The sequence below is a fragment of the Leptinotarsa decemlineata genome, unplaced genomic scaffold (assembly GCF_025532065.1).
Source record: "Leptinotarsa decemlineata unplaced genomic scaffold, Ldec_3_MD MMD2_tig00000090_RagTag_RagTag, whole genome shotgun sequence".
Classification (NCBI taxonomy): domain Eukaryota; kingdom Metazoa; phylum Arthropoda; class Insecta; order Coleoptera; family Chrysomelidae; genus Leptinotarsa; species Leptinotarsa decemlineata.
This window is the reverse complement of record NW_027412541.1, coordinates 2,279,553-2,300,099: the sequence shown is the minus strand read 5'-3', so window position 1 is coordinate 2,300,099 and position 20,547 is coordinate 2,279,553. Positions and strand designations below refer to the sequence as shown.

Here is a 20,547-nt window from a genome sequence, read left to right as displayed (position 1 = left end):
CGATTTTCTATTGAAGTGGGACATTCTTATTATGTGTTTTTGACTGCGTCACTTCCACCACAATCACCTCTGAAATGTTTAACGGCATGGGAGTCGATTAAGATTTAATTTTGAAACATTCATAATTTTCCTAAAAGTAATTTTTGGATTTTGAAAGTTTTTCTGACAATTTTATGAAAAAAATTTTTTGACAATTTCAAGTCCTCACGTTAAATTTTTGTTTTTATGAACAAATAGGGCGGTATTTTCATTTGAATAGTTGATTATTTTCAAATATTTTTAACATGTACCTAGATATGAGTTTTGGCGTATTTCCTCCTCACTCTGTACAAATGGAATAATTTGTATCACACCATATTTACCAACTTTACCTATGAGTTTTGGCGTATTTCCTCCCCACTCTGTACAAATGGAATAATTTGTATCACACCATATTACCAACTTTACCTATGTATACCTATGTTTCTTTCTTGAACACAATATGTAACATATGTCTACTAATTTATTACTTCTCTAAACCATTTTGTACATCACGGTAACAACCAGTAAGTGTTATGCAGAGAACAAACATGTGCCCTGCCGAATCTAGAAAACTCCTTTGGTTGGCATTTAGCAGAGTCCCAATCCTTATTTTACAGTTGCGTTTTGACTTCTTCTGTCCTTTTCTTTCACTAGTTGTAGTACTGGCAACTCGCAATAGTAGCAACTATCAGTGGTGTAGGTTAGTGAAACCACGTTTAAAGTGTCTCGTATTTCAATCAATTGGTTAATATTGTTACTAATGTGAGTATTCAGCTTAATTATATCATTGACTTAGTGCATGAATTGAATGTTTTAAATGACATCCGAACTAGGCGTGATGGTAGAAATGGGGGACTAAATATATTTTAGGTTAAGTACGACATTTATCATTATTTCATCAATGAAGCATCAGGTGTTTATCCATCTCATTTTGAATAAGGTCTTAAATAATGTATTTTACCCAAAACTTTGATTACTCTAGCAAATTATTAAAATAATATGTTTAATACATTGATGCTGAAAATTGGTATGAATGGCGCCATCTCCTATCGAGTAACTAAACCTAAAATAAACGAGCGGCAAGTTTGAGTCACATATCCAAACATGGATGCATCCGAACTTACAGCTATCGATTGAACCTGTTGAAATTCAAAATCATTGGTCTGAACACTTGCCTGGAGGATGTAGTATGCAAAATTATATTAATATCGAACAGCAATTGATGGTAAATTCAAAATTGTAGGCTTTGCTGGACTCGAACTTGTTATTAGGTCCGTTTTTAAAATAGCCCAAGACTCAGAAAAAATCTGCACGTTACAATTTCAGTATCAGATTGAAAATTGCTATTTTGTGGAAATTAAGTTGCAGCAGGTAATGTGTGTTATTAGACGAATGAGACGTTGAAATAACTTAAATGAAATGTTGAAATTTGAATATTATGATGATAATGCATGCCGAGGCAAATCTATAAAAACCGTAGATATAAATTGTTATTGTGTTCGCCAATCTCTACAGGTTACCAACTCATATTCTCTATATACGGGGAATAGGAAAATATTTTCTATTCTGAATTATAAGTTTTTTCAGAGTTGGGAATTTGTGGAAGATACTTCATTTCGTGAGATCATACAGGGTGTCAATTTGGAAACGTACCACCCTCTATATTTCGGCATCTATAGAAAATCTAAAAATGAGTCAAACTCATTTTTTAGGAGGACAGTTCGTAGGCTACTTTTCATTTAAATTACATAAAACTTCTAGCAAGGGCAGATACAACCCCTAAAATCTTGAAAGGTATAGGGGCTTACGTGAAACCTCATTTTGAAGGTCTTCAAGATACCTTTTCAAAAATACCACATACTTGACCTTTCTTTTCAGTACATTGGAGAAATCAAGTAAATTCTTCAGGATATTCAAGTGTTTTGCAATAAAACACAAAATTAATGAAAAGAAAGTGATTTCATTAAATGTTCCAAATGTTGTCTATCATGTTAAATGTTAAAAAATGCCCCCAAAGTCTTCTCCAATGTTCCACTTATTCCTGATGTTCTCTACACGCACCTGGCATTTCCCTCCTAAAATATCCCAAAGTTGTATTTGAATACAATAGGATACAGATAGGAAGAAATTTAGAGGCGATAAATCGGGTGATCGTGACGGCCATTTATTACTCTTCTTTGACCAATCTATTTGTCAAGAAATCTATCATTTAGCCACTATCTAATTGGAGGAAAGTAGTGTGTTGGAAGTGAATAAGATCGTCTCGCAAAAAATAAAGGTCCAATAGTAGTATTCCCAAGAATACCAGCCCAAACGTTCACTTTCTCTGAATACTATGTATGACCTTTCCTAAAACGTCGTGGATTTTCATTGCTCAAGTAGCGAAAAACAAAATTGTCCAATTTAGAAAAAGCGCACTCATCAGTAAATCGTTGAATATAACTGGCCGATACTTGATGAAAATCCATATTGAAAAAACTAATCAATACAGTTTATTGTATGATTTTCACTATAAGGGTTTTACAAAAACCGCGACACGTGTTTCGCTATACAATAGCTTTTTCAAGCATAAACTGAGATATACTCTAACCTAGTACCTATTCGTCTACCTAAATAATAAATCTACATGAAAAGGCCAGGTATGAATTCATTAACAATATCAATACATTTTTCGCAAGTATACCTGTAAATATACCTAACTATTTTTACCTGCGAATGAACAGATTCAATAATGGCGAATTATTCAATTCAGTTTGATCGTTCATAAGATGTTGAGAGTTTTTGAATTTGTTTATTTCCATACTCTCCAATAGGTTATGTTTCAAACCTTTCTTCTGAAAATGGAGGGGTTCGTATTCATGGTTGAACTCATGTCCCTCTAAGATTAAATGGCTAGCATATGTGGAATTTATTTTTCCATTTTGAAAACTATATTTGTGTTCCTTCATGCGAGCTTTGAACGTTCTTCCAGTTTGACCTATATAAAACATCGGACATGACCCACACGATAATTTATACACTCCTGATTTTTCTGAAACTGAACTTTTATCTTTGTTATTTTTAAATGTGCACGCCTAAGTTGTTGTTGGTTTCTAAAGCAGTATTTACACCTTTGCTGTGCAGAAAATCTGAAATATTTGTAGTGGGTTGGCCTAAGTAGGTTAAGGTTCTATAACTTTTATCCTCTTCTCTTCGAATTGGGTAAACTTCTTACAAAGCTTGACTGTATAACTTTTTTGATAATAAAGAATGTATCATACCGCTATCGTAATCATTGTTGACGGCTATTTGCTTTATTATATTCAGTTCTTTATTCAAATTCGCTTCTGATAAGGATACATTTATCAGTCTGGATGATACTGTTAAAAGCTGATACCTTATGCTGATATGGGTGAGTGGACGAATTATGAATGATATATCTGTATGTGCCGGTTTACGATAAATTGAAAAATAATGTTTGTTGTTAACTTTTGTTATTGTCAAGTCCAAAAAATGTATAGATTCGTCCTGTTCCATATCCATTGTGAATGTGATAGAAGGGTGGAGAGAATTGATGAACTTCAAAAAGCTTGTCAACTGTCTGTTCGTTCCCGTGAAGGACGTGAACAGGACGAATCTATACATTTTTTGGACTTGACAATAACAAAAGTTAACAACATACATGATTTTTCAATTTATTGTAAACCGGCACATACAGATATTATCATTCATAATTCGTCCACTCATCCATATCAGCATAAGGTAGCAGCTTTCAACAGTATGATTCACAGACTGATAAATGTACCCTTGTCAGAAGTGGATTTCAATAAAGGACTGAATATAATAAAGCAGATAGCCGTCAACAATGATTACGATAGCGGTCTGATACATTCTTTATTATCAAAAAAGTTATACAGTCAAGCTTTGAAAGAAGTTTACCCAATTCGAATAGAAGAAGATAAAAGTTATAGAACCTTAACCTACTTAGGCCACTACAAATATTTCAGATTTTCTTCACAGCAAAGGTGTAAATACCGCTTTCAAAACCAACAACAACTTAGGCGTGCACATAAAAGTTCAGTTTCAGAAAAATCAGGAGTGTATAAATTATCGTGTGGGTCATGTCCGATGTTTTATATAGGTCAAACTGGAAGAACGTTCAAAGCCCGCATAATGGAACACAAATATAGTTTTCAGAATGGAAAAATAAATTTCACACATGCCAGTCATTCAATCTCAGAGGACATGAGTTCAACCATGAATACGAACCCCTCCATTTCCAGAAGAAAGGTTTGAAACTTAACTTGTTGGAGAGTATGGAAATAAACGAATTCAAAAACTCTCAACATCTTATGGACGATCGAACTGAATTGAATAATTCGCCATTATTGAATCTGTTCATTCGCAGGTACAAATAGTTAGGTATATTTACAGGTATACTTTCGAAAAATGTATTGATATTGTTAATGAATTCATACCTGACCTTTTCAGGTAGATTTATTATTTAGGTAGACGAATAGGTACTAGGTCAAGTTTATGCTTGAAGAAGCTATTGCATAGCGAAACACGTGTCGCGGTTTTTGTACAACCCTCATGATGAAAATCATATAATGCACTGTATTGATTAGTTTTTTCTCATCAGTAAGGCAAATATTCAAAATATTGTGGTTTTCATTTATAAAATCTGTCATTGTTTCACAAAATTCAATCCTCCTATCGAAATGGTGGCATAAATCTGTTGAAAAATTTTAATTTTTAATGGGTGAAATTTATGTTTCCCTCATTGTTTCGTGAGAATTTCTACTAGGCGTCCATAATGCGAAGGGGGTTCTGCAGTAAAGGTGCCAAAACTTTCATTTGCACCGATTATTTCAAAATACGGGGACTGTTTCTTTTTGTTTTAGCAACGGTACCAGTTTCACGGAAGTTAGCAATTAATTTCAGGACATATTCATAATTTCAATAACTGTTGCGATATATTTCATTGAACATTGTTGTCGTTCTTTTTGTATATCTTTGGCATTTTTCATTAACGAGCCCATAAATACGAATAATTTCAGTTTTTTATTGGAGGTGAACACCATCGTTAAAAATAATTTAATGAAAGCACGGCTTGTAATTTGCAAACCTGATTTTACAATAACGTTATTTTAGCAGCCAGAATAGGTCTCGGGATCAAGGCTTCATCTGGTCCTTTTTTCCTCTGTATGTGTATTGTATTCTACTTTTGGAATGTGGAAAAATAGGTGGAACGACCAAATTACTGAATGACGTTTTTTGCTTCATTTTCTCACAACTCTTCAACTAGCTTGTCAGTTGTGACTACCACAAAAGTTTGGTTAAATAATTTTCTAAAACTCGTTCACAGTATTCACCAGATTCGTCGCAAATTGCTAACTAAAAAGGTCAAGTATGTGATATTTTCCAAAAAGTAGCTGAACGATATTTAAAATGAGGTACCACTGAACCCTCCTTTCCATTTAAAATTTTGGGGTTTTATCTGCCCAAGCTAGAGAGTTGATGTAATTGAAAACTACCCTACAATATGTTTTCCTCGTTAATAAGCTTGACGTATGAATTGAAAGGAGTATATTTTTAGGAGAGATTTCTGTGTCACCTGCGGAAAGGGAGTTCGAGTGCAAAAATCACATTTTCGGAAAAATGCAATTGAATGTTTAATAATTTTTCCAGAATCTACATATGGATAAAATTCCAGTTTTAAAGCTTTGAAATTTTGGCAGTACTTTTTTCTTAATTATGGAACTTTTTACGAATTGTTTTAAATTATCTGTACTTAGTGCGTTCAACACTAATTCCATCAGTGTAAAGTGTGTTAAGTGCTTAATAGTACCTTGAAATGTTGGCAATTTTATGCCATATTTACCCCGTGAGAGCTTAAGGAAATGATATGTGAACAATAAATTTCACTTTTTTCATAAGTTTCTTTATTGAAACACAATAGCTAGGTGAATAATAATAACATGTCGTACTTAGAATTTTTTTTTATTACAATATTATTATAATTGAAAAAATGGCATGAATAGCTAGGAACGTAAACAGAACAATAACAAGTAATACAAAACGTGCTTGTAAAAAACAATTATCAAAGAAGTAAAAACATAAAAAAAGTTGAAAATAATTGTTGCTTTCCTAAATATTATCATATCTCGACTTCTTCATCTTGGACATTGGAGTACACATCAGATACATTACCCGAATTAAGGTCCTCATAAAATTTCTTGTATGTTGGATCTATATAAGAAACTTAATTCAAGAGATCATTTTTTCAATTGGTATCATTGGTGATTCCTGATACCTAAGAGGTGGCAAAAGTTTTACAACCTTCCCTTTTTTCTTGAAAGAAATTGTTTTAAAAATTCTTCATTCCTGACTGTTAATTCATAGAAAAGATTTCCAGAATTAACTTTGCGGTAAGTTAGCCATCTAACCTCACCCCAATGCATCACACCATTATCGTTATTTCTTTTTTCTGTTAATTAATGCAGATTTTTGTAATGCCGAGAAATTTTAAAAGTTTGTTCTCTCCAACTCGATTACATGAAATTTATTTTTTCCCTGGTGTCACGGATTAATTGCGCCCAGTCATGAGGGTGTTCAAACGGTCCGCTGAGACGGGCATGAGAGGTATCGCACTCCATATGAGTGTGGCCTGGAATGAGAAATTTGTGGTTTATCTCTTGTAGGCTACTGAAATTTTGAAGAGCTACCCAGAACATAAAAGCAATATGGCTATTCTTGTTTTGGCCAGGGCATGAATCGGAGTAAATTGTTACAGATGTTACCGTAGGCTCAAGAATGTTGGTGAAAAAGTGATACAAACATGATCCAATTTCGTTTGCTCTACGGCCGGCGAAGGCTTCGTGCCACACATAACAGTAGGTTTGGTTTTTGTCACAATCGAAAATGGTTAAATCAAATGTCCATAGTGTCCTTTCTTAAAAGGAAACTGAATTTTTTAATAATGGAGTTGCAAAGCATTGTTGTTGCAAGTTGAATGTTAAGGTTTTCTTGTATGCATCATTCTGCGAAATTTCTTTGTTGTTTCGCTTTTGATCATAAGCCTGGTCAGCATCAGATTGATGTAAATGCAGTTTTTCTTGTATCATCGTTTTGTCCTCCGCTTGAGCCAACTTTTTTTCACGGGTCAGTCTGTCACAAGTCGCGCAGGTATCGACGTTAGGTTTTTTAAAGTGGAGATTCATCCCATGAAACGCTTGCCGAAAAATTGAGAAAAAAGCAGATCCCGCTTCGAGGATCGAGGTCCTTCTGTATCCTGCATTGTTATAGTTAGTTGAGAAGGCAAACACTTTTTAGAGCAATCTCGGCGGGAATAATGACTTTCGTATGTTGGTATTTTTTAAGAAAATCTCTAACGTCATCTCTTAAAATTTTGCCGCGATCATCAGATGAAGCGCCTCTATGATCTGGTGAAACAAATCCAGAAATACTATTTTGTATAAGTAGTAGGTTGTGGAGTTAAGAGGAAATATTAAAAAGTTAACCAGAAATATGGAATAACGGCTCGTGAAAAACGTGTTAAGTACAAAAATATGTTACATTACTCACATTCCACAAATACTTAGGATACGGAAAATTTGTGCCCAATGGGATAAGAATACTTGACTCTCTTTTCACTTTTCACAGGTGAAAGTTGTATTTTGAAGTTGCAACCCATGATGTACGGTGGAATATTGAGCGCAGTAAGTAATAGCCACATCACTTAGTCCATTAGGCACAAAAAAAGAGAAAAAAATTAGCTTTCTGGTGATGCCCTTAGCTCAAATTTCACAAATTTGTACTTACCTCACTTTTCACAGGTGACACAGATTTAATTTTGGGAATTTCCTCATCTTTATACACAAAAGTGGGAATCTTCCAAAATAAGAAAGAACGCAGTTAATTTCAAAATAAACTAATAAACTATTAACAAAGATGTGTAGATCATACAAAGAAGTAACTCTCAGATATCTCAGAACTGGAAGAAAATGCCCTCTGGAAACGACTACTTTCATATAAAAATTTAATTAAACGAAAGAAACAATTCTTTCAAAACAACTACCTCTACATGAACACTGAATTATACCAAAGACACTTTTTCTTATTCTGATTGTACTCCCAACATTCGTTATGGAATTGAATCAGATATCATCCAAAGGATTACTACACAATATTGAATATGGAACACTGTCATTCTCAATGGCGGACATCCGATGTTACGGAAAGAGACGTTATTACCTCCTCAGCACCAATCTGAATAAGACTACAAGATGAAGCATTCAATTAATTCAATAAATTACAACTTTTTCACGAATGGGTTAAATCTACCTACTCATGACATCGATAACAATACGTAATGACAATCATTCGCTTCTATTTAATCCCAGCCATAGGAAACTTATTTGAATTGAAAAGGGTATATTTTTAGGAGAGAATAAATTTTCGGAAAGAAAAGTTTTGGCTTTCTATTTCTCCATCTTTATACAAAAAAATGTAAGAATCTTTCAAATAACGAAAGAGGGGAATTAATTTTAAAATGAACTATTAACAAGAATGTGTATATCATGCTAAGAAGTAACTTGCAGACGCAGACTGGAAGACAAAGTCCTCTCGAAACAACTACTTTCATTTAAATATTGAATGACAAAAAGAAAAAAATATTTCGAAACAACTACCTTTATATGAACAAAATACATGTTGTCAGATGTAGGATTCAAGCAATTATAGCGAAACACGTGTTGCGGTTTTTGTAAAACCTTTGATAGTGAAAATCATACAATAAACTGTAATAATTAGTTTTAATATAGTTTTTCATCAAGTATCAGCCAGTTCTATCCAATCAATTATTAGGAAAGCGATAAAGTAAGCAACTACTCCTTTTATTCTATCGTGAGAAGAATAGTTTTTTAAAGTGTATCGAAAAGGTTCTCATCAATAGAAGCTGATGAAATGAACTTTACTTCAGTATATGCTTTTGGTTAGATCTTGAATTGAAGTGACATACCAATTTTCTTGAAGAAGGGCCTTCCTACCACTCATGAAATTTCATGAATTCATCAGGATATAATCTTCAACTAGCACAATCGGAAATATTATTTGCAGACTGAACGTAATAACATTGACATATAGTCAGTGGGCATACTTGAAGACTGGCTATAAATCAAATTATCTAAGAACAATTCGTTCGGGCCAGTCTCATCTCCCTACACAGTAGGTCGGATATAATCCAACGCCCTTCGTGGTATTAGCCAGGGGAGTAGTTGTTTTCTGATAGGTGCCAGTCCATTAACCTACTGTGTAGGGAGATGAGATTGGCCTGAACGAATTGTTCTTAGATAATTTGTAATGACATTGAGCAATCGAAAGTCTTTTTTATGACGAATACGCGATTACCAACAATAGGTTTTCATCTATGTGTTGCAGTTTGAAAACTTACAATGGCTATGTTTGAGCAACCAAACAAAATACAAGAAATCACTGAAAACTACTTCTATAATAGGGAGGGAAAACAAAATGATGTAATAGCTAACATGTTTTCACTTACCCCCTCGGCCACAATCACCCTAACTTTATATTCTCAAATGGCAACCTCTTACTTGTGATACCTTATCTGAAGGCTCCTAAGAAATAATGCTCTTCAATGGTACCTCACAAAGCTATATTCTATGAAGTAAGTTTTGTTTTATTAAATAAAACCTTAGTTATTCAAATTTAAATTTTATTTTCTGATAATAAAGTAATTTTTAAAAACAATTTTATTACCATCATAGTATTAGCATTAAGACTTTTCAACAACATACGCCTGTATGTTGTTGATAATTGTTATCTGCAACAATGGTTACAACACAAATGAACTTGTGGAAATGATTTTTATTTATGGTAGAGAAGATCAGTGTTTGTTGAGAACAACTAAGGTATTTTAACAGAGGCAAATGGAAAAAAGGATCAACCAAGACATAAGAATTGAATTTTATGAAATTATGACAGCTTGAATTATCGCAGACCTTGGCTCATCAAAAATATTTGGTCTAGTGACGGGTGCACTTTTTATTCAAATGGGCACGCAAATGAACAAAACTGTCGTTACTGAAGTGACGAGAACCCATTACTATTTAGAGAAGGGCATACGCAATATCCCGAAAAAGTTGATGTTTGCGCTTGTATATTGGTAGTTAAAATTATTGGTCCACTATTTACAGAAGGAAATTCAAATGGCGAAATGTATGCTCACATGCTAGAAAGATCTATCAAACCTCGGATAGTTCATGAATTAGAGAATCAGGGAGACATACACGGTAAATTATCATTAGAAGAAAATGTATTACATTTTCAATAGGATGGGTCACCTTCTCATTATGTAATTTCAGTTAGACAATGGTTAGATAATAATTATGCTAATCAATGGATTGCAAGAAGAGGTCCTATTGAATGGCCTCCTAGATCCCCGGACATATCTCCTCTCGATTTCTTTCTTTGAGGCCACGTAAAATCAATAGAGCAACAGAAGGAAATAATAATCCAAAAATACCGAGCTATTTCCAGAGAAACATTCACCAATATACGTCAATAGTTTGAAATTAGACTTTATTACTGTCTTGAAAAGAATGGAAATCATTTTGAACATTTGTTAAAGTGATAAATAAATAGTGTTTTATTCAATAAACCAAAAACTACTACATCGAATGAAGCTTTGTAGGGTAGCATTGAGGAACATTTCTTGAGAGCTGTCATCATCAATGCCTCATTGCCTCTTTAGCACCAATCTGGATAACACTACAAGATGAAACACTCAATTCATTCGTGACTTCATGTCACGAATGAGTTGAATCTACCTATGTCATCGATGACAGTACTTAATTTTATGAACGAATTGAGTGCTTCATCTTGTATCTTGTATTGCTGAAGAGGCAATAATTCAAGTGTCTTATTCCGAAACATCGGATGTCTGCGATTGAGGTTGGCAGTGTTCCATGTAAGTGAAATTTTACCTCTTTCACATTCATTATTGTGTAGCAATCCTGTGAATGATATCAGATTCAATTCCATAAAGAATGTTTGTGAGTCCAAAAGTATTTTTTGTATAATTCAATGTTCATATGAAGGTAGTTGTTTCTAAAGAATTTTTTCTTTCGTGTTATTCAATTTTTATATAAAGAGAAGGCTTTTTTCAATGTGTATCTGAAAGTTAGGTACTTCTTTGCAAGATATGCACATGTTTGTAAATTGTTTTTTTGAAATTAATTACTTCCTTCCTTCCTATGGGAGCCAATATATAGCCACACTGTATACAGGGTGTTTCAAATTCGATCCTCACCATTGGAATCTCGAAAACTATGAGAGATACGAAGATGGTTGAATTGATGTATTTTTATTCTTCATGTATTTCATGGAATGACTGTTTTCCTATACAATGGCAACCAAAACTTGGGATCACTTTTTTCTTTATTTTTCATCCTGTAAATAATGCTACACCCGGAAAGTCCATTTAATGTTCAAAAAATGTAGGGTTTGGCTACTTTTTTCCATCAGAAATGTATTTTATTTTAAGAAGAATTATAAAAAAGCCGTTGAAAGAAATGAATATCCTTTTATATTCAATGCCAGACAAAAAAATTCCAAACAAAAAAATAATGACCTTCATCCACATAAAATGTCAAATAATACATGTTAACCAAAACATTTCAGATAATTTGGGATTTTGCTACTTTAATTCCTTCAAGATGATTTGTTCGAAGGTAGTTGACAATATTTCATGGTGTATTTCATTAGTTCGGACTTCCATTGTCTGATATGATATAATATGATTTGAAATTCCTGAAAGAACAAATAAAATTAAAAATTAGAATGAATAGCTGGAAATAACAATTATATTAGGCAAAAAACCCTGAAATGAAATACCAATAAAATGAAAATGGACGAAAAATTAAAAGATTATCAGACAACTTCAAGAAAATATTTCATTCTCTGGAGAAACAAACGCCTCAAGAAGTTGTGAACTGTTTAGTGAATATCCCACAACAAATTTCCAATTCAATACGTAATTATGGATTTTTATCAAATGTCGGCCAATTCCATCACATAATTCTCAACAAATATAGTACTAGCCAACAATAATTGAAGTAGTCATGCGCGTAAAATTATGTGCTACTTTTATGTAGTACATTGAAATATTACTGATGGATTATACTGAAAAGTGAAAGTAATTGTTGTATTCTTTAATTTGTTTTTACACTTGAAAGAGTAGCACTCAAAGAAAGTTAAACCATTTCTTCAAGATTGAGAACCGTTGTCTCATGGAAGTTCTACCTGACATTTCGATAGTATGCATGGTTAGCATCTTCAGAGATGCTTTCAACTCTTTTTAGAATCCACTCACAACATCTGAGAAGGAAATAACTCTGAAGAAGTCTGAAATCTAACTAAACGTCAGGAAATAATTCCATGATTCAACGGTGCTGATTTCTTTATGATTCATTATTACTATGTTCTTTCTTACAGAATGCCACCAAAAAAAGTTCAGGAACCAGAACGCAAGCCGTTGATTGGTAGAGTGGGCACTAACTTGCGAGTGGGCATCGTGGGAGTTCCGAATGTTGGAAAATCGACATTTTTCAATGTTCTTACCAAGAGCTCAGCTGCCGCAGAAAATTTTCCCTTCTGCACCATAGATCCAAATGAAAATAAGTATTTTTTATCTCACTATTTCTGCACGAATATATTTTCAGAATTACTAGTCATGTACTAGGTTAAAATTACAATTTTTGATAATGAGAACTATTACATAAATAGAAACGTAGTGATGACATGAATCGTGATGTAATAGTAAAAGTTCGATAGAAGTTCATTCCCGTTCATTAAAAGGTATATTTTCAATTATCATACCTGGAATTATTCAGATAATCTATTTTTGCTACTTTTTAAAAAATATTCATAATGAATTATTAATCATTCTAATACGCCATTGCGTTTTCCAGTGAAGCTGCACTAGCTAAATAGAAGACTAATTACTAGTTAATACCATATAAAATCTACCACATAAAAATAATGATTAGACCTGGAAAATTATACCACGCCGCCTATGCCACTCAAAGAAACTGCTGACGTTCGGTAACTTTTTAGTTTTTATGCCATTGACGTCGTATAGACCATGTACCCTGTAATGAAGGTACTGAGTGATGTTCTATCATAGTGATTAATAGAACATAATTTTTCGGGTTCGGTTAAGTTGGCATCATTTCCTACTTATTCTCTGCACAACACTACTTATCTACAGATATATTCTACTTTCAAAATTAATATGGTTTTCTCATTCATAAGGCTTAGTTCTTGTGAATTCTTGATCCAAACGAACAATCTAAGATAGTAGTACTATCCCCATCGTAGGGTTTGATATTTTCCAAACGAGATTCGAAAAGATTCCAGTCGACCCTCTGAGGTTAAAACTCGAGGCATTTTTGGAATTTTATGGTTATTGTCTTCGATTGACAGATTAGTCAATAGTTGCAAAATAAATTCAATATCGTTTTTTAAAGTTTTGATTTCGATCAATAGAATTCAGTATCTATCGATCGGCAACGAAGTAACTTTTAAATTCAGTATATTGAATATAATTAGTTATTTTCGCAAATAAATCTAATGTCAATATCCAATATTCAGTTGGAATTAACGTCACTACCCTTTGTTTCCCAAAGGCCCTAAACAGAGGTTAGGAAGGGTTACGGGAAAAGGAATTTGGCACTAAGAGTTTTGTAATTGACCGTTGTAGTGTCCTGGTTTCGTTCGCGGTTCTTTCTCTGCACAGATCTCCTTGAATCCCTTTGATCCTCGCTGAAGAAGTTGAAACTTCAAAGTCACGAAAACGATTTCTGGTACAATGCAAATGTTATTTTTCACGATTGCAACAATCCTACCGACTGTGCCAATTATATATTAGGCATCGAAAACTTAATTTCTAAGAAGAAAATCGATTTCACATAAGACTCAAGGGAACGTTTATTCTTTTCGGAAGCAGAACAAAGAATGAATATTTATTAAGACAATTATTATGAGATTCGAAATGTAATGAGTTTATATTTCCTAGTTACTAGTAACTCGCACTAAAGGAGATATTTTTGTTTCATGAAAGAAATCCTAACTGAGATATAAGTCACAGGTATATTCTTGATTTGACGGAAATAACTTAATCTAGTTCACAATTACCGTTTCACAGAATTTCTTTTCGTCTTCTTTGAAAATTATGATTGATTTGCCATTTTTCACAACGTTTCACTTTTCTGTGAAGATGGGCTTGAAATGAAATGAAATGAAAACACTCGTAACCTCATTTTTTTTCAATCGAGCTATTCTTTGAAGGCTCCAAAAAATATTGTTCATCTAGCAGGATGCACTGATGAGGCGTAATACCTAGATTACGGTCTGTAGGTGATCTACTCGATTGATTTCCTTGTGTGAGGTAACTTGCATAAATGCCTATCAGATATAATTCATTGTCCATCATGGTATTAGTCTGGAAGTAGTTGTTTTCTGGCTGGCATTTACCAGATACTTCTGTGTAGGGATGTCGAGAGAGATGAATATTTCAAGATTCCACATCGAAACATTTATTTTATTATACGTACGCATATCTCCTGACTACATTCATCAGACTTATTTTGAGTCCAAACTCATTTTTTTGAATATTGAAAAATGAATTAAAATATCTATGGTTTCATTTCATTCTTGATATTCACATATCTTTCAGTTAGTCTTTCTTGATGCCAATCATTATAATCAATGACCTTTCAAACATCAATCGAAAGTACCACGTGAGACTGTAAGAAAGGCACAGCAATAAAGATAAATGAAACTTCTTTAACCCTTGATCAGGCTCGTCTGGAGTACTTGTGAGAATAATATGTGATATAAGCAATTATATCAGTAAAATGGTTAGAAATGAAATGCAAAAGAAATATTTAGATTTTTTTAATTTTCAAAAAAAAATATGTGGTAATTTTCCCTAAGACTGACAAAAGCAAATCTTATGTGGGGATTATATGACCTGTACCTTATAGTATGATATAAATAAGTGTATTTCAAAAATGTTTTATTGACAAAATCAAATACTATAAATGAATTTTGCTTTACTGAGATGTACGGAAAGATGCCAACAGGAAAAAATACAAATAGGTACTTCACATATCTTACACACATATTTGTTTTTTTTATTGGCTCTAGTGCTACAAAATTTACACCTTTTGAAGAATGATACAGAGGGCATATGAGTTAGTGATGTACCGAAGGTTCGGCTTACTTACTGACTCCGGCCATATCCGGCCAACCGGCCGGATGTACTGGCTCCGGCAATAAAGGCACCGGATGCAGGGCGGAGGTATTACTTTATTTTAAAAATAAATGAAAACTAAAAATGATGCAAAACTTTATTTTACATGTTATATAAACAAACAGTCGTAACTACTTACTAGTATTCAAAACTCAAATGGGCAAGATTATGGTGTATAAATAATAATTTTTCAGCATTTCTTGGAGTCAATCTATTTCTTTTATCTTCGTAAATGTTCCCCGCTTCAGAAAAGCTTCTCTCTGAATACATACTGCTTGGTGGACATGAAAAATACTTATTTGCTAGTTTGTCCAAATCAGGAAACGCGTGCTGGTTATCTTTCCAAAATAATAAAGGATTAGATTTTCTATCGTTTAATGGAAGGGTTAAATACGCCGAAATTTGTTGTGATAAATTTTTGTTTTTTTTTGTCTTGGGAATAGCTAATGCATCGCCTGATGATGTGCCTGCTATGTTCAAGTTAGATTTCGATGTCGATGCTGATTGAGCAATTTCTGAGTAACAGTCGAAAATTGATTCCCGTTGCCTCTTCGAGGGGAGAGAATCCCCAATACTTAAACTGTTGCTGGATTCACTTGAATATCCATCATTGGATTGTTCATCTTCTCGAAGTTTTAGTGCCTCTACTAAGAGCAAACGTTTAACATATCCGGCACTTTCTTCATTTGAAAAAAATGCCACTTTGTAACGTGGATCTAAAATTGTAGCAACCGAACATTTTTCTTTTTTTTCATATTCGCCAAACCTTTTGTGAACTTCTTCCACCAATGTTTGTGCAGAGTGCCCAGACCAAATGGATGCACTTTTTTTAGATATTTTTTGAGCATAACAATTGAAGGTATTACATCGGATAAATAAGAATCTGTACCGCTGCTAAGTTGTTTACTTAGTTCTTCAAATGGTCTTAATATAGTCAACAGTGATCCAATTAAATCCCATTGGTTTTTGGTTAAATTATCAATATTGTTTTCATTGGCGTAGATTGATATGCACCTTTTTTGCTCATAGAGACGCTCTAGCATATTAAACGAAGAATTCCATCTTGTAGTCACATCTTGGATCAATTTTTTGTTTGGTAAGCTGATGTCTTTTTGAATAAGTTTTAGTTTGTCACAGGCTGATGATGAATGATGAAAATGACCTACTATTTTCCTTGCCACTCCCATTGCGTCAATTACGGCCCTTTGCGATTTTAAAGATGACAAAACTACCAATTGTAATGAATGTATAAAGCATGAAAAACTTTCAACGCCTAAGTCATTGCACCCTTTCACCATATTTGATCCTCCATCTCTAATTATCAGGAGTATGTGTGATTTCGCTAAATTCCATGATTCTAGTAAATTTTCATATTTGGCACAAATATTTAGACCTATGTGATTCCCGACAAAGTGTTCACAATTTAAAACAGCATTATGTTTTGTAAACATAATTCGATCTATCCAATGACCAGTTAAACTTAGAAAACTTTCGTTATTTTCCTGGCAAGTCCAAATATCAGAAGTTATCGAAATGTGCTCTGCTTTTTCAACTAATAAACTTATTTTGTTTCTCAATCGGGAATAAATATCCGGAATTATGTTTTGTGAAAAATATTTTCTAGATGGCAAATTATACTGAGGTACAACATGCGACATTAATCGTTTAAAACCCTGATTGTCAACAATTGAGTACAGTTGGTTATCTAGGCACATTAATTCAGCAATTTTATAATGTAACTTTTTTTTATCGATGATTTGTTCCAATGATAATTGTGTGTTGCTTCCTTTTTTTACGTTTTCAATATTGGTTTTTTCTTTTTCATTCTGCTTAAGGTTTTTTCTTCGGATAATTTATTGAATTCTGGAGGGTGAACTCTTTTTTAATGTCCAAAAAGTGGTGTAATTGACGCTGCTTTGCCCATGCCTCCTCTTGAAATTATTTTTTTTGTAGTAATTGCACTCTGCTTTGCTTTTATCATCTTCACTTATTGTGAAGTGACTCCAGATGATGCTCTGCTTTTGTCTTGACATTTGTTTTTAAGTTTTTATTAAAAATTAACTTTTTATGCTTTTAGTTTAGGAAAGAAGTGAGTGAAGAACAACTTTTATTTTAGGTAAAAAATATGGTTATTATGTTATGTTATTAAACGCCGGTACAATGAAAGAAAACAGTGTTGTCACATCTTTGGTGTGAATCAGCTGATAGATTATATGTTTACATGGAGCTGTAAAGAATTATTGTTATATTTAATACATCCAAATCTTGATTAAATTGTTTTTTCCACTACTAATGTAACTCGAAATGTGTAAATGAATAAGTTCCAAGTGAAACTTGGCGAATGTATTGCCATTTAGAAGATATTTGTCAAAATGTCTTCAAATTATTTACGATCATCGTGTAAACGAAGATAGGCATTCACACCAAAATATTTGACATTTCAGCGCCCCCTATTTTTGACGTTTTGAGTTACTGACTTCGGCCTCCGGCTGAATTCCACCTTCGGTACAACACTAATGTGAGTGTCAACTTTTGCTGAGCGAACTCCATTTGGAACCCCACATACCATAATTATCATCGTCCTCGGATGATTCATGCAATCTTCTTCATCTTCCAATTCAGTAGCCTATAGAGGTATTGTCCATTCATAGAACTTTTTCCGAAATAAACACATAAATTTTATTATGTGATTTCGACTATATTTGGACCATTCATTGTTGTGGCCTTGAGATTTAAGTCATGAATTATGAAAATTGAAACAAATACCAAAAACATTATCAAAGTGCAGCTGCACTGACGTACAAACTATATTTGAATTGAAGGGGTTATATTTTTAGGAGTGATTAATTTTTGGGAAAGAAAGTTTTTGGCTTTCTACCACTACCTACATCTTGATAAAAAAAAATGGGAATCTTCCAAACATCGATGTATACCAGTAAGGATGACAGGGTTCTATGTAAGTGCAATTTATTACCATTGATTTAAAGTAGAACTCCTGTGAATGATATCTGAATTTCATTCCATAACGAATGTTTGGATTACAAACTGAGTAGAAACAAGTATTTTCTGTATAATTCAGTGTTCATGTGAAAGTATTTGTTTCAAAATAATTTTTTTCTTTCGTGTAATTCAATGTTTATATGAAAGTAGCTGTTTCAGGAGGGCTTTCTTCCAGTTTGTGTCTGAAAGTTGCTTCTTTGCATGCTCTATACATCCATGTATAGAGTTAGTTATGTTCAAATTGATTACTTCCTTCCTTTCTTTGGAAGATTCCCATTTTTTTTTATCAAGATGGAGTAGTAGAAAGCCAAACACTTTCTTTCCCAAACTATGTTATATCGGCATTGGTATTTATAATAAATAAACAATAATATTATTTACCCTAATTACACAAAACAATGTACTTACCGAATTCTTTGATAACTTTTTTTAACAAAATTCAACAAATCTTGCATCGGAGTCATTCAAAACAGTTTATTTCTATGCACTACTCGACGTCTGACAGCCTTCACATAGAGGGTACGTTCCAAAATGTACTTACTTTGATTGGTTGGTATTTGCCAGTAAACATACGCGATTAGATTATGACATATTGTGGGAACAAATATTACCAAAACCCGTTCAGAACAGTTTAAATTCTAAGTGGGAATATAGATTCCAAAGCCTGATTAAGGGTTAAATGATGATTTAAATAAACAAAGACATTAATCGAGGGACAAAAATCCGTATATTTCTCGAGAAGACCATACACAATGACCACAAAAATTATTTTTGGGCTGATATTTCTCAAAATTCCATTCTTGGTTCTCTATTCATCTTATGACAACGTTTTTGGCAAGATTAGACTTGCCATATTCTATGGTGCCGTAGGGCCCGTAGGATGTAGTTGTGGCGTAGAATGCCCTCATTTTTCGGCGGCGTGAATGCTTGACGGGAAGCGTTCTGGTTGATTGGTGGGTTAATTGGATGGTGACTCGACTGGCAGCACATTGATTAACTAGTCAACACTATTTTTGTTACATGAACTTTATGATGGTTTTTGTATTCAGCATTTCGAAAGACTTTCAAAAATGTATTGAAAACAAAATGAAAGTTCATTTTTTCAATTTGTTTAGTTATACTGTTCGAGAAACTGATTGTTTACACCCCTATTTTCCTTTACCGTAAGCGTGCGGCCCAAAAATAATAACCTTAAAAAATCGACATCATAATATATATTACATTATCAACACATGAAACTTTCATCAAACAAAAAAACAAACAATAAATATTACGAAAACATCATTAACAAACGCGATAATAGAAAACTTAGCTTCACCCCTACATCTTTTCAGGTACAAAATTGGTAAAACCTAAAATTGTAGGAAATTTGATTTTAAATGATTTTTTCTTTTACAATTTTTCTCGTAAAATTGAAAATAAACGAGTTGTTCAATAAAATAAAATCCACCCCCTCTTTTCCGGTATAAATCGAAAAATATCAATCCTATGGAAAATTGTGGAGAACCAAAATTATAGGAACATTTTATTTTCAACAACTTTTGTGAAAACTATTTTTCGTATAAAATTTAAAATAAATGAGTTAATCAATAAACAAAAATCAACTTTTAAATTCAAGATGGTGGATGACGCAACGGGTCTGGTACCCCAGGAATTTAAATTCAGTTACCATCTCCCAAGAATTCCGAAAGAAAATGGTCAGTAAAAATTTTTGCATTGTCAAATCGTAATTCGACTGGGCTATTATGGCGAGCAAGGGAATAACACAGAAGGTTGGATTTTACATGGAATGTTCGGCATGTTTCTATTATACAAGAATTGTTTGAATTGAAAGGAGTATATTTTCAGGAGAAGTAAATAATCGAAACCTTTCTTTCGCAAAAAAAAGAAGTTTTAGTACTTGAAGATACATCGAAAAACAACGAGTTTCTGGAGAATCGATTTTCAAGGAGAGGCGATAACATGTTCAGAGATTATAGGATTTTTTTTGGAAATAGTTTACACCAAATCTTATAAAACTAAAATAGTTCGTAATTTATCACCTGGAATAATTGTCGATGACTCAAAATTTGTAGAAGAATCGTCAGTCCCGTCAAAATTAGAAATTTACGACAAAGTACTATTGAAATTCGAACGAAAAATGGGAAGAAGCAAAACAGTTTTTCTAATAGATAGAAATCGAGTCCATAGAAATGAAGGTGACTGGAAAA

General features: G+C 33.2%; 1 protein-coding gene across 1 annotated transcript in view; it reads left to right on the top strand.

The window, feature by feature from the left end:
- Positions 1–626: 626 nt before the first annotated feature.
- Positions 627–20,547, top strand: part of LOC111514125 (obg-like ATPase 1) — a 95,450-nt gene continuing 75,529 nt past the window's right edge. Inside the window, exons 1-2 of the mRNA XM_074172326.1 lie at positions 627–783; positions 12,517–12,702. Coding sequence (XP_074028427.1) covers positions 12,518–12,702 — 185 coding nt within the window. The 5' untranslated portion in view covers positions 627–783; position 12,517. The remainder of the gene's footprint in view (positions 784–12,516; positions 12,703–20,547) is intronic.